Here is a 13,749-nt window from a genome sequence, read left to right as displayed (position 1 = left end):
TCTTTTCCAATGAGTCAGTTCTTCACATCAGGTAGTCAAAGTATTGGAGCTTCAGCTTCAACATCAATCCTTCCAATGAATATTTAGGACCAATTTCCTTTAGGATTGACTGGTTGGATCTTCTTGCAGTCCACGGGACTCTTAAGAGTCTTCTCCAACACCACAGTTCAAGAGCATCAATTCTTTGGCACTCAGCTTTCTTTATAGTCCAATTCTCACATCCATACATGACTACTGGAAAAACCATAGCTTTGACTAGATGGACCTTTGTTGGCAAAGTAATGTCTCTACTTTTTAATATGCTGTCTAGGTTTGTCATAACTTTTCTTCCAAGGAGCATGTGATTAGCAGAGTCAATAACTTTTCTTCCAAGGACCTGGATTAGCAGAGTCAATAAGTTTCTATTCATTTCTATTCATTTGAGATCCAGGTATATTTATAAATGAGATCCATGTATATTTATAAATAATTTGATTCAGACCTTTGAGAAACATTTGTCTATTTTTACAAAAGGGGAATTTTTCACTATTAAAAATAATTTTTCATCCATAGGAAAATACAATGTAGGTGTTTTTTAGAAAGCTATTTTATGTAATTAAACTAAGCACACTCCTATTTGTATGTAGTTTTTTTTTTTTTTAATTTATTATATTTGGCTGCACCAGATCTTAGAGTTGCAGCATGTGAACTCTTAGTTGTGGCATGTGGAATCTTGTTCCCTTACCGGGGATTGAATCCAAGCCCCCTACACTGGGAGCTCGACGTCTTAGCCACTGGACCACCAGGGAAGTCTCTTGTATATAGTCTTTAAAGCACATTTATATGTGGTACCCAATCTTCATAACAATCTTCAGATTAGATATGGAAAATTCCATTCTTTTTTTATAGATGAGGAAGCTGAAGTTCAAAGATTAACTTTATTTCTTTACACTTGCCTAGCCCTGAATAACCCACAAAACTGTAAAGGGTAGAGATTATTATATTGAATACACAGATGAGACTCAGTAAATTAATTGATTTGTCCAGATGATTAGTAAACGACAGAACTAGATTTGAACTGGAAGTGAGCTAGTTTTCTGATAAAATGTGTAACGATTACTCTATTTATACACTGTAACATTCTAAAAAAAATGTGTGTCATAAGTTTGTTAAGCCTAGTAAAATAAAGAAGTTAAAGCTGTAATCTTCTGTTTAAGTGAAATGTTCAGATTAGGCAAATCCATAGTGACAGAAAGTTTAGTGGTTGTTAGAGGACGAAAGGGAAATTGGGGAGTGATGGCTCATAAGTATGTAGTTTCTTTTGAGGCTGACGTAAATGTCCCAGAGTTAGATAATGTGACTAGTATGACCCGGAGTGATGAGATGGGGAGGGAGATGGGAGAGGGGTTCAGGGTGGGAAACACATGTAAATCCATGGCTGATTCATATCAATGTATGGCAAAAACCACTACAATATTGTAAAGTAATTAGCCTCCAACTAATATAAAGAAACGAAAAAAAAAAATAAAGGCAAAAAAAATTTTTTTAATTTAAAAATAAAAAAAAAATAATGTGAATACTTGTATAACTCTGTGAATATTTTTTTTTTAAAAAGAGAAAAACTCCACTGAATTGTATACTTTAAAAGGGTGAATTTATGGTATGTGAAATATTATATCTCAATAAATCTGTTAATAAAGCCATAATCCTGTTTTGTCATAATCTATTTTAACCTGTAAAGTGTTATTTTTTTAATAGGTTAGGAACAAAGTATATAGCAGACTGTTGTCACTTCATTCTCCAAATAGCTATGGAACCAGATCACCACAGGAGTTATTCAAAGCATCAGGACTGACACAGGTAGGAAATTTTAAGTCACTGTTTGGTGTTAATTTTATATCTTAGACTTTTGCCTAGAAGTAAATCTTCCTTCTGACTATTTTATTTTGATTATGCAACTGCTGTTCTTCCATTTGGGTGATCTTTTGAATTGTCTTTGAATCTTTCTCTTTCCCTCACACATAAGAGTGCCCTGTCCTCCAGCTCCCATATCGTCCAGTTCATGGGCATATCTTATAACTTCTTCTTTCATTATAATGTTCCTTTAAAAAAATAATGTGGGACTTTTCTTAATGATAAAAATAATCCATGCACAAGAAAAAATGAGAAAATACAAGGCACCTTGGAAGACAGGCAGAAAAAATTTTCTCCAATCTTTCTGTCTGCCAAAGCTAACTAATGCTTCCACGCATTTTATCCTCATATAATCCCAACATCTCTTGAATTTGCATTGTCAGAAGCCAAGGAAAGGCTTTTGTTTTTTGCTCTCTGGTGGTGGTAGTAGTCTCCTAGTTAGGTTCTCTGCTTCCTGGCTCTCCTCTTCCTCCTACATATGTGTTCATCTTAATCTTTAAACGTTGCTCTTGTTCAAAACCCATCAGCAATTCCTTCCTATTGTTTATGGAATAAGCTTTATTTAAAAGTACATTCCCTGCTTTCTGTGGTATAAACTTTTATTCATTAAAGTACTGATTCCTCAATTTGGCACATAAGTTAACTATTAATGGGCTTTCTGTATAGATAGATTCATTTCTCACCATTTCTACATGTCTTTTGCTTGAGGCACACAGTAAACTTAAAGGTGTATGTTAATCTGTCTTCAAAAAAAATGCTTGAGCATACTCACACTGTGTAGAGTAACTAGTAGGCTAGATTTAACAAGGTGATTAAAAAAATAACAATTATGTCTTTCTTTAGAAAGTTTTTATATCTGTTACAGCAAAATCCCACCTACCTTCACTGTATAAAGGAATTTTTCTGAGCAGGGATATAATAATGTTATTTAAAATTTGTAGATCATTTAAGTACACTGAGATACTGATATTTTAATATTTATACTTATGAAGATTTCAGTTAATGACAAAAATTTAAAATTTTGGCAGTCCTTCTAGAATTAAACATTTTTATATTAAAATATTTTTTAACTAAAGAAAAGACTTAATTATTATAGGAGATCTTTTAGACTGCAGTGTGAGGACTTTCTTTTCCTTTTCTAAAGACCAGTTTTTAAAAGGAAGTGAACTTTAGGAGAAGTATGTTGATTTTTCTCCCTGTTAAATCTTTTTTAAAAAACTTAACCTCTTTTACCAGAAAGAGGATAGAGATAATGGATGCAAGATTATTTCAGTACTGTCAGTAATAGTTATTGATTTCTAAGAGATGTAGACTAATTTTGATTTTTTTCTGTGCTATCTAGAAATGGGTAAACAGAGAGATGTCAAATTTTGACTACCTCATTCAGTTAAATACAATGGCAGGACGAACCTATAATGACCTTGCACAGTATCCTGTGGTGAGTTTTATAAAAACCCTGTAAATATACACTTACCTTTCAATTTTATTATATACAAAAATATAAGTGGCTTATATCTAGTTTTTATTTTTAAAAAGATGTAAAAACTATTTTTGCCTTTCTATTTATTTCTTACCCTGCTATTGTCAAGAAGTATATAAGTATGAAGGGCATTTTGAAAATGAAAGCCTTTTTTCTTTCATTTCATTTAGAATATTTCAGTGGAATTACAGGAGATAATGCTTCTGGTTATTGAGCTAAAGATGAATAAACATTTGCAACAGGGAAAAAGTAAAGACTGTCCCTTTTTGTCTTTAGAAAAGTGTTTGATATTAGTTATGGATCTGGTAGCTTCCCTTGGAAAGAATGTCTAAATTGTAAATTGTGGCTCTTTTAGTTCCCCTGGATTTTACAAGATTATACTTCAGAAGAGTTGGATCTTAATAACCCATCTGTATTTCGAGATCTATCCAAACCAATTGGGGTAGTTAATGATAAAAATGCCAAAGCCATGAGAGAAAAGTAAGTGCCTTTCATCTGCTTTGATAGATATACCCATAGCAGTTTGAATTTGTATTAATTTCTCCTATGGCTAACCAAGTGTTACTTTTTAAAAAATGCACAACTACTTTTGCTAATTAGAGTCTGATAATTCCTTCCCTAAGTTTTCTTGAAAATGTTGTCAGTTGTCTTTCAAATATCTTAACTATAGTCTGTGTCCCTTCATTACCAAATTTAAATTAATGTTGTTTAGAATTTCTTTTCTCCTTGTAATAAGAGAGTGAAGTCATAAAAAGAAAAACAAATATCATGTATTAATGCATATGTGTGAAATATCTAGAAAGATGGTACAGATGAGCCTGTTCACAGGGCCGGAATAGAGATGCAGACAGAGAGAACCGACATGTGGACACCGCGGGGGGTTGGGCTGGCAGAGTGTGGGATTATTGCGAGAGTAGCGCTGACATGTAAGCAGAGCCTTGTGTAGCATAGGCAGCCGGTGGGAAGCTGCTCTGTAGCACCGGGAGGTCAGCTCTGCTGTGATGGCGTGGAGCGGTGGGATGAGGGGAGAGGGGACAGAGGCTCAGCAGAGAGGGCATGTGTGTGCGCATAGCTGATTCACCGTGTCCTACAGCAGAAGCTAAAACAACATTGCAAAACAATTATCTATCCAGTTAAAAGATAAAAAGTATGTGTGCAAGGGTGGAATTCTTCATCCCTGAGTATTTTAGACTTAATAACTTGCTAAGCCAGCATTTACCTCTGATGTACTATTTTGGTAGATACCAAATTAATAATACTAATCTTTTCAGTAATAATGTGAATAAAGAACAGTGAAATGTAAGAAAATTTAGAAAGTAACATTTGAAAGGAAAGAAAATATTTTTAGTTATATATATTTATGATCCATCCTGTAAATGTCTCATAATTTTTTTTTTTATTCAAAGCAAGTGGCTGACAAGTAAAAGAATAATTTCAATTTTCCTTTTTCTCCATGTGAACTTATGGATAACTTCCAGTAATAAAGACAAAGTTTTTGCAAATAAAAACTTAGTTGTAGATTTTTTTGAGAGTTGATAGTACATTATTTTTTTTCCTTTTTATTTGCAAATCTTCCATAAGACCTTTTTGCAGTTTAGTATTTGATTTACTAATGGAATTTTGCTGTATGTATATTACCTCATTGCTATTAGTCAAACTACTAACACTGTTCCATAGGAAATACATTTCATATAGGTTAACTTATTTTGTAGATAATGGAAGATACAATTTATGCTTCAATAATATATTTTTCTGCATAGGTACAAATGACTTTGGCCTAAAAACTCTCTTTATTTTCCTGAGTATTAATGATTTCTATGTAAAAAGGAAATTGACCTTAGCTTGACAAATTGATTAGTATTTTGGTTTAAAATTTTAATGTGTATTGCTTCCAAAAAACTGTTCATTCTAATTTAGATTTTATGCCCACTAACTCAGATGTCACCATTCAGAGCAATTACAATATTAGTGATAGTGTTTGAAGAGTTATTATATATATGCCCTTTGCTAGTAATCTGACTTAGGCCTTCTTTCTATTCCACTGTCTGCTTTTTTTTTTTTTTAATTTTATTGGAGTATAGTTGATTTGCAGTGTTGTGTTAGTTTCAGGTGTACAACAACGTGATTCAGTAATACACACATGTATTCATTCTTATTCAGATTTTTTCTCATATAGTTTATCACAGAATATTGAGTAGAGTTCCCTGTGCTATACACATCTATTTCCTTCTACCTGTGAATTATTAGACATTCATTTTCACAATTCTTGACTGACCCTCTATATTTTCTTCTATTACCTTGGCCATACTATGATGTCTAATTATCACAATCTTACAATAGCAGAGAAATAGAAACAACCTAACTATCTGTAAATAAATAAATTGTTATATATTCTAAGATTTTGTAAAAATTTTTTATTGGAGTGTAGTTATTTACAATGTGTTAGTTTCTGCTGTGTAGCAAAGTGAGTCACTTACATATTTTGTAAGATGTTAATAGAAAATTGTTAGATGAGAAAATAAGTTGTGAACAATATACTAGGCATAACAGTTTTATATTAAAATGTATTTTATATTAAAATATATATTAATTCATAATTGAAAAATGTTTGCCAGAATGTTATTATTTATTATCTCTGGGAAGTACAATTGTAATTGATTTTAAATTTCTTTATTTTTGGTTCTCTGTGATTTCTAATCTATCTGTAGTGAAAATAATTATTGCATAATACAGAAGTATTCCAAACTCCACTATTAGTGCTAGTTTATTGTTCAGAAAGTATTAGTAATTTTTTTCATTTATTAATGTGACGTGGTGATATGAATACATAGCCTCTTAATAAACTGTTTTCAGCAATACAATACAAGCATCTGTCCTAAATTAATTTTGCTATTGTGATTATAAAACTTTAGTTTCTGTTTTTAGATATGAAAATTTTGAGGATCCTATGGGAACTATTGATAAATTTCATTATGGTACTCACTATTCAAATTCTGCTGGAGTTATGCACTATCTTATTCGTACAGAACCATTCACCACCCTCCACATCCAGCTTCAGAGTGGAAGGTATGTTTCGGGTAAATAAGCTGTTTTCTTAAGACTATATGATAGTGTTGAAAACTCTTTGCCTTCATGTCATGTATTGTTATAGGGTTCCCTGGTGGCTCAGATGGTAAAGAATCTGTCTACAATGCAGGAGATCTGGGTTCGATCCCTGGGCCAGGAAGATCCCCTGGAGAAGGGAATGGCTACCCACTCCAGTGTTCTTGCCTGGAGAATTCCATGGATGGAGGAGCCTGGTGGGCTACAGTTCAAGGGATCGCAGAAAGTCAAGCACAATTAAGCGACTAACACTTTCACGTTCATATACTATTATAACAGGACCTTACCTTTTTTATTCTCCTCTTTTTAGGTTTTGATTCATATAATAGCCCCTAGATAAAAGTAGCCAAACTAGTTTGAGAACGGGTCACTCAAACTGACTTACACAAACGACTTTTAAGGCGGATTCCTCTTTACTGTTAACTAGTGTACTTTTGTTATTTTCAACTGGGCTTAGGAGTCTACCAGAGATTCCGACTTTGAACTGGTTTAGACCTTGATCCAAAACATCTACCAGAGATGTCTAACCAGTGCCTCTGTAGTCCTCCTAAAAATATTGATCAATAGGAATGGAAATAGAGAGGAATGAGGGCCCTTACATTATTAATAGCACCTCAAACAGGTCTGCGATGTCACTGTATTATTGTGTCACCTGTCTATATTATACCTTACCCAAGATTCACGTTTTCTTATTTATCCTAAAGAAAGAAACTTCTTCAAGAATCCTCCATTCCCCAGCCTATCCTCCAGGTGCCTCTCTGCTACTCTCATTTTGTCTCCTTGTTGCCTTATTCTTTAACATTATCCTTTTGCCTTTTCTGACCACTCAGAAACTATGTAAACGTTGCCTGTTCTGCTCTCTTTCCATGTAATGTTTATCTCTCAAAATTAGCCTGGGTTCCTTATTCCTGTCTTTAGTTCACTGAGCCTTGTCTTTCAAGGAGAGGCTTAGATCACGACATATCTCCAAATGTTATGTTTGCCATGAAATCAGGTAGTTTTTCTTCTGGGAAAGTAAACCTGGATCTCTTCAGGTTTTAGTGATTTTACAGCTTTTATTTATTTATTTATTTTATGATTTTACAGCTTTTAAATGATTTTTTAAATAAGGCTTCAAAATACATTCTGTTTGTGCTTCAGAGGACATCAAGAGAGTAAAAAGACAACCAGTTCAGTTGGAGAAAATATTTGCAAATTATAGATCTGATAAAGGACTTGAATCTAGAATATATAAAAAAATCCTTACAGTGCAACAGTAAAAAGACAAATGACTCAGTTAAAAACTAGCAAAAGATCTAAATGGACATTTCTCCAAAGAAGATTACAGATATCTAATAAACACATGAAAAGTTGATCAACATTGGTTATCAGGGAAATTCAAATCAAAACCAAACTGAGATACCTCCTTACACTCACGAGGATGGCTGTAATAAAAAGAAAGATAATACCTACTGTTGATGAGCATATTGAAAAATTGGAACAATTATGTACTGCCAGTGGAAATTTAAGATGATGCAGCCTCTGTGGAAAACACTCTGGCAGTTCTTCAAAACATTAAACATAGTATTACCCATGACCCAGCAATTCCAGTCCTAGGTATAGACCCAAGATTATTATTATTTTTTTTAATTTATTATTATTATTATTATTATTTTTTTCCAGTGGGTTTTGTCATACATTGATATGAATCAGCCATGGATTTACATGTATTCCCAATCCCGATCCCCCCTCCCACCTCCCTCTCCACCCGATTCCTCTGGGTCTTCCCAGTGCACCAGGCCCGAGCACTTGTCTCATGCATCCCACCTGGGCTGGTGATCTGTTTCACCATAGATAGTATACATGCTGTTCTTTTGAAATATCCCACCCTCACATTCTCCCACAGAGTTCAAAAGTCTGTTCTGTATTTCTGTGTCTCTTTTTCTGTTCTGCATATAGGGTTATCGTTATCACCTTTCTAAATTCCATATACATGTGTCAGTATGCTGTAATGTTCTTTATCTTTCTGACTTACTTCACTCTGTATAAGGGGCTCCAGCTTCATCCATCTCATTAGGACTGGTTCAAATGAATTCTTTTTAATGGCTGAGTAATATTCCATGGTGTATATGTCCCACAGCTTCCTTATCCATTCATCTGCTGATGGGCATCTAGGTTGCTTCCATGTCCTGGCTATTATAAACAGTGCTGCGATGAACATTGGGGTGCATGTGTCTCTTTCAGATCTGGTTTCCTCAGTGTGTATGCCCAGAAGTGGGATTGCTGGGTCATATGGCAGTTCTATTTCCGGTTTTTTAAGAAATCTCCACACTGTTTTCCATAGCGGCTGTACTAGTTTGCATTCCCACCAACAGTGTAAGAGGGTTCCCTTCTCTCCACACCCTCTCCAGCATTTATTGCTTGTAGACTTTTGGATAGCAGCCATCCTGACTGGCGTGTAATGGTACCTCATTGTGGTTTTGATTTGCATTTCTCTAATAATGAGTGATGTTGAGCATCTTTTCATGTGTTTGTTAGCCATCTGTATGTCTTCTTTGGAGAAATGTCTGTTTAGTTCTTTGCCCCATTTTTTGATTGAGTCATTTATTTTTCTGGAATTGAGCTGCAGGAGTTGCTTATATATTTTTGAGATTAATCCTTTGTCTGTTTCTTCATTTGCTATTATTTTCTCCCAATCTGAGGGCTGTCTTTTCACCTTACTTATAGTTTCCTTTGTAGTGCAAAAGCTTTTAAGTTTCATTAGGTCCCATTTGTTTAGTTTTGCTTTTATTTCCAATATTCTGGGAGGTGTAGACCCAAGATTATTGAACACATATGTTTATGCAAACACTTGCACACAAGTAGCCTTAACCACTTTGTTTGTAATAGTCCAAATATTTAAATAACCCAAATGCCCATGAACTGGTAAAGGAATAAATGAAATGTGGTATACCCATGGTGTGGAGTATTGTTTAGCTATGAGTTAAGAGAAGGAATGAAAGATTGATATATGCTACAACATGGATGAAACTTGAAAGCAGTAGTATGTTGAATGGCATAAGCCAGGCACAAGATACCATATGTTATATATGATTTACATAATGTGTCTAAAAAAAACAAATCCTTGGGGACAGAAAATAGATCAGTAATTGCCCCGGGGCTGGAGGGAGGGTAAATGGAGAGTGACTGCTATTAGATACAGGATTTCCTTTTGGAGTGATGAAATGTTCTAAAATTGTTTGTTGTGATGGCTGCACAGCTCTGAATATACTGAAAGCTATTGAATTGTTCCCTTAGAGTGAATTACGTATGTGTTAATTATATATCGGTTAAGCTGTTCTCCCCAAACCCAAACGAAAAGATTCTGCCCTTTCTGTACCTCTCATTGAATTTGAATATATCATTCTTAGACTTTATTGATGACCCAATCATTGACTATAGTTAAATTTAGAGTTCTGCTAAGTTCAGCTCTGCTTCAAAACAAGATTGCTAGACACAAGAAGAGTCATATTAGTCATCAGTTGTCACTTAGAAGACATCATTTATGGGATAAAACTGGGAAAAGAACGTCAAAGGAGATGAAACAGAAGGGGTTTATGCTGTTTGTGATTAGCTAAAACATAGTAAAAATTGCAGCGTGACCACTTGAGCTTCTTTCAACTACTGTAGGCCCATGATGGAACTTGAAAATAAAGTTAAAATAAGATAATAGTATATGGAAGTAAAATATAAAAGCTTTAGCTACAGAATTATTTCCCTAACTCACCATCTACTTTTTAGCCAAAGAGTTTGTAAAGATATTTTGTATCATAGATTAATCAGCAGCATTCCTATAGATCTGTTAACTATGTCATAAATACTATAATACTTAGTGATATTTAAACTCTGTAATTTTGAAATATCCAAATAATATTTATTTATACTGTGTAATAAATTTTACTCAGCAGAATTATGCCATTTTCATCTAAGATGACACTAGGGATTAAAATTATAGTATGTAGTTCCTGACAACAAAATAAGAAAGATTCTCATAAGGAGAGCATATTTTGTTTTTAGATGTTAAAGAGAAAGGGTCAATAAAGAGAAACTGAACATGAGGCACCCTGAAGAAAGTGTAATTTTGTTTTAGCCTGTTGTTGCTCAGTCAGGACTCACTGCTCCCTTCCTGTCTCCACATGTAGGTTCGACTGTGCCGATCGACAGTTCCATTCCATCCCTGCTACCTGGCAGGCTCTCATGGACAATCCATACGATGTGAAGGAACTTATTCCCGAATTCTTCTATTTCCCAGAGTTTTTGGAAAATCAAAATCGTAAGAAATAGTTTAAAAACTGGATTGAATAGGTCCTTATGGAGGATCTTGAAAAATATCTTTTAGGACATTTTTTGTGATGACCTATAGATTATTTATTCTGTGTTTGTATTACTCAGTGACAAAGCTTAGCTTAATATCCAGGTACTAGTCTTACCTTCTACAGAAATGTTACAGTGAATAAATGAGTGAAATTTGAATTAGTAAGGGAATTTATCCGAGTACAGTGTTTACTAGTGAAGCAAAACGTGGCTGCAAGCTATTTTAGCCATCCAGCTGCATGAGTTAAAGTGTTTGAGTTAGATAAGATGAAGGTTTATATCAGGGGTCTGCGAACTATAGATTCATGGGCCAAATCTGTGAGCAAACTAGTATTTATCAATAAGGTTTTTTGGAATACAACTGGCCAATACATTTACATAAGCTGTGGCTGCTTTCACAGTGTAATGGCAGATTTGACCAGTTGCAGCAGAGGCCATAGGTTCACAAAGCCAAAAATAGTTATTCTTTGTCTCTCTGTAGAAGTTTGCTGACTCTTTTTAGAATAGAAAACAGGAGGCAATTTGAAAATAATGACTGTTTAAGTTTCCACAATATTTGAAAAACCATTTTATTATTTTGTTATTGTTTTGAATTAATTTTTATTGGAGTATAGTTGTGGTTGTTTCTACTGTACAGCAGAGTGAATCAGCTATATGTATCATGTGATATTTTTGAAGAAAAGAATCATAGAAGGAAATATGGTCTTTAAGAATATCCAAATACATTTTCGATGACTTGGTTTTAGATTTAAGTACAAATAAGAAAATGGCAAGATCGTTCTGATTTGTGTTCTTTAGGAAAATTCCAGGGTCAAGGGCTGTTAACAACTTCCTTTTCCTCCCCTACCATGTAATGTTAATGTTTGACCCATTGCTTGCTGAGTAGAATTATTTGCCATGTCATGACCTTTGATCGTGTGATCTAGGACCCGCTGTTGGATCCTAGGCATCTGATTCTCAGAGTAAGGCAGTTCCATTTGGTCACCTTCAGAAAACTGAGTGAAACTGTTGACAGATCTGACCCTAGTCAACCAGAGGACTGGATCTTCTAGGGCAGGATATCCAGGATGGAAGGGATGAGCAGATTAATTTGGACCCAGAATTCAAGGTCTGCTTAGCGTGACAATTTCTGACATTCACCAGAGCCAGAGCTAGCTGCTCTCTGTTACTAGTATCCTGGTGGCCTCCATTTCTAATTATCCATTGCCAATTTATTCAAAATGAGCTGGGTGGGAGAAAACAAAGTATATTCATTAGAATGACAACAAATATTAATAAAAGCCACTCAAAATTGTATGAGGAAGAAAATGTTAGTATTTATTTTTGAGAATAAAATTCCTGAAATATGGTAACTTAACAGCATCCTCAGAGTCAAGTTCCTCCTGTATTTTTTCACTCTGCTGTTCTGAGTGTTTTAGGTTTGTTCTTGGCCAGTTACTGTCATGACTAAAAAATTCTAGACATCATAGGCAGATGCAACATTGTCTTAGAAAGAATTGAAACTTTTAATTCTTTGTGTTGTTTCTTAAGAATGAAAAACCCTTTCTCATGATCTCCCTTCACTGTCCAGAGCTGGGTCATGTACCAAGCTCTATGCCAGTCACCTGCAACAAGCAAGAAATATAGGGCAGGATGCACACTTGGATAAAATAAAGTTTTTGCTATTAGATAAGGAAGGATGGCTGTCAGGTGGCCACCAGTATCTGCCATATGGTAGCTGAGCTAAGGCCACAGACCCTGCATTTGTGATATTTTATGACATTTAAACTTCTCTCCAGCATTAAGGACACACTGATGTTTATAGATAACTTCTTTTTTTTTTTTTTTTAGATAACTTCTTTAATGAAGGACTTTTGTGTTAACACTTTTCCCTTTCTATACATATGAACAAGAAAATCTTATCTTTGGGGCAGTTATGTCAAAATACTGTCTTCTGTCATAACTAGTATGAGCAAATGTTTATTATGTCAGTAACTATTTAAAATAGTGTTGTAGAAATATATTGTCCTTCTGTAAGGTAAACTTGAGTGAGTTTAAGGCATAAGTTCCACCCAAAAACTTTAAGTCACTGGATTTTGTAAATTAACCATTAGAGAAATTGTGTTAATTCTTTTTAATGTATGAAGAATGCTTACTGTTGCATTTTTGTTCAGGTTAAGATTTTGGTCATAATTATAATTTTTCTCACTTTTCTCAGCAAAAAATAAACTATTAATTTGATTTATCTTCTAATAACTAATTGTAGTTTATTTTTTTCTAATAACTCATTTTAAACTATCTTATTTTCATTTACTTTTTTGATCAACTGTTAAAATGCATTCTAATAGATGAGTTATTTTTACCTGTTCAATAAATTTATATCAAGAAGGGAACTTAATAAGTGTAATAGATTGTGAGTTTGAGATTGACATGTACATTCTGCTATATTTAAAATAGATAAACAGTAAGGTCCTGGTATGTAGCACAGAGAAGTGTGCTCAATGCTCTGTAATAACCTAAATCAGGAAAGAATTTGAAAAAGGATAGATACATGCCTATGCATGGCTGAGTCGGTTTGCTCTGTACCTGAAGCTAACACACCATTGTTGATCAGCTGTACCTGAATATAAAATTAAAAAGTTTTAATTGATTTTTTTAAGTCAAATTTTATAAAAACTTGATTCTCATCTTTTACTCTTAATAAATGAATAAAAAACTTAGTTTTGCTAAGGAATATACCCTTTTGTTTGTTTTACTTGATTTATTTAAATCTAAAATGATTTGATACATTTATTTTTTATGTCTTAGAATTTAACTTGGGTCGTCTACAAGTTTCCAAAGAACTGGTAAATGATGTCGTTCTCCCCAAATGGGCTAAGTCTGCTGAAGATTTCATCTATAAACATAGGAAAGCTCTGGTAAGATTTTTATGTTTAGTTATTAAGTAGGTTAATAAGATAAAA

The 13,749-nt window shown here is 33.9% G+C and overlaps 1 protein-coding gene across 7 annotated transcripts in view; it reads left to right on the top strand.

Annotated features, from left to right (window-relative positions):
- NBEAL1 (neurobeachin like 1) overlaps positions 1–13,749 on the top strand; it is a 166,285-nt gene that overhangs the window by 119,000 nt on the left and 33,536 nt on the right. For all 7 annotated transcript variants that reach the window (XM_061148972.1, XM_061148970.1, XM_061148969.1 and 4 more), the window contains 6 exons: positions 1,738–1,839; positions 3,236–3,331; positions 3,729–3,853; positions 6,299–6,439; positions 10,636–10,766; positions 13,595–13,704. In XM_061148972.1, coding sequence (XP_061004955.1) covers positions 1,738–1,839; positions 3,236–3,331; positions 3,729–3,853; positions 6,299–6,439; positions 10,636–10,766; positions 13,595–13,704 — 705 coding nt within the window. The remainder of the gene's footprint in view (positions 1–1,737; positions 1,840–3,235; positions 3,332–3,728; positions 3,854–6,298; positions 6,440–10,635; positions 10,767–13,594; positions 13,705–13,749) is intronic.

This window comes from Dama dama, chromosome 8, assembly GCF_033118175.1.
Source record: "Dama dama isolate Ldn47 chromosome 8, ASM3311817v1, whole genome shotgun sequence".
NCBI lineage: Eukaryota > Metazoa > Chordata > Mammalia > Artiodactyla > Cervidae > Dama > Dama dama.
This window is presented reverse-complemented; position numbering and strand designations above follow the sequence as displayed.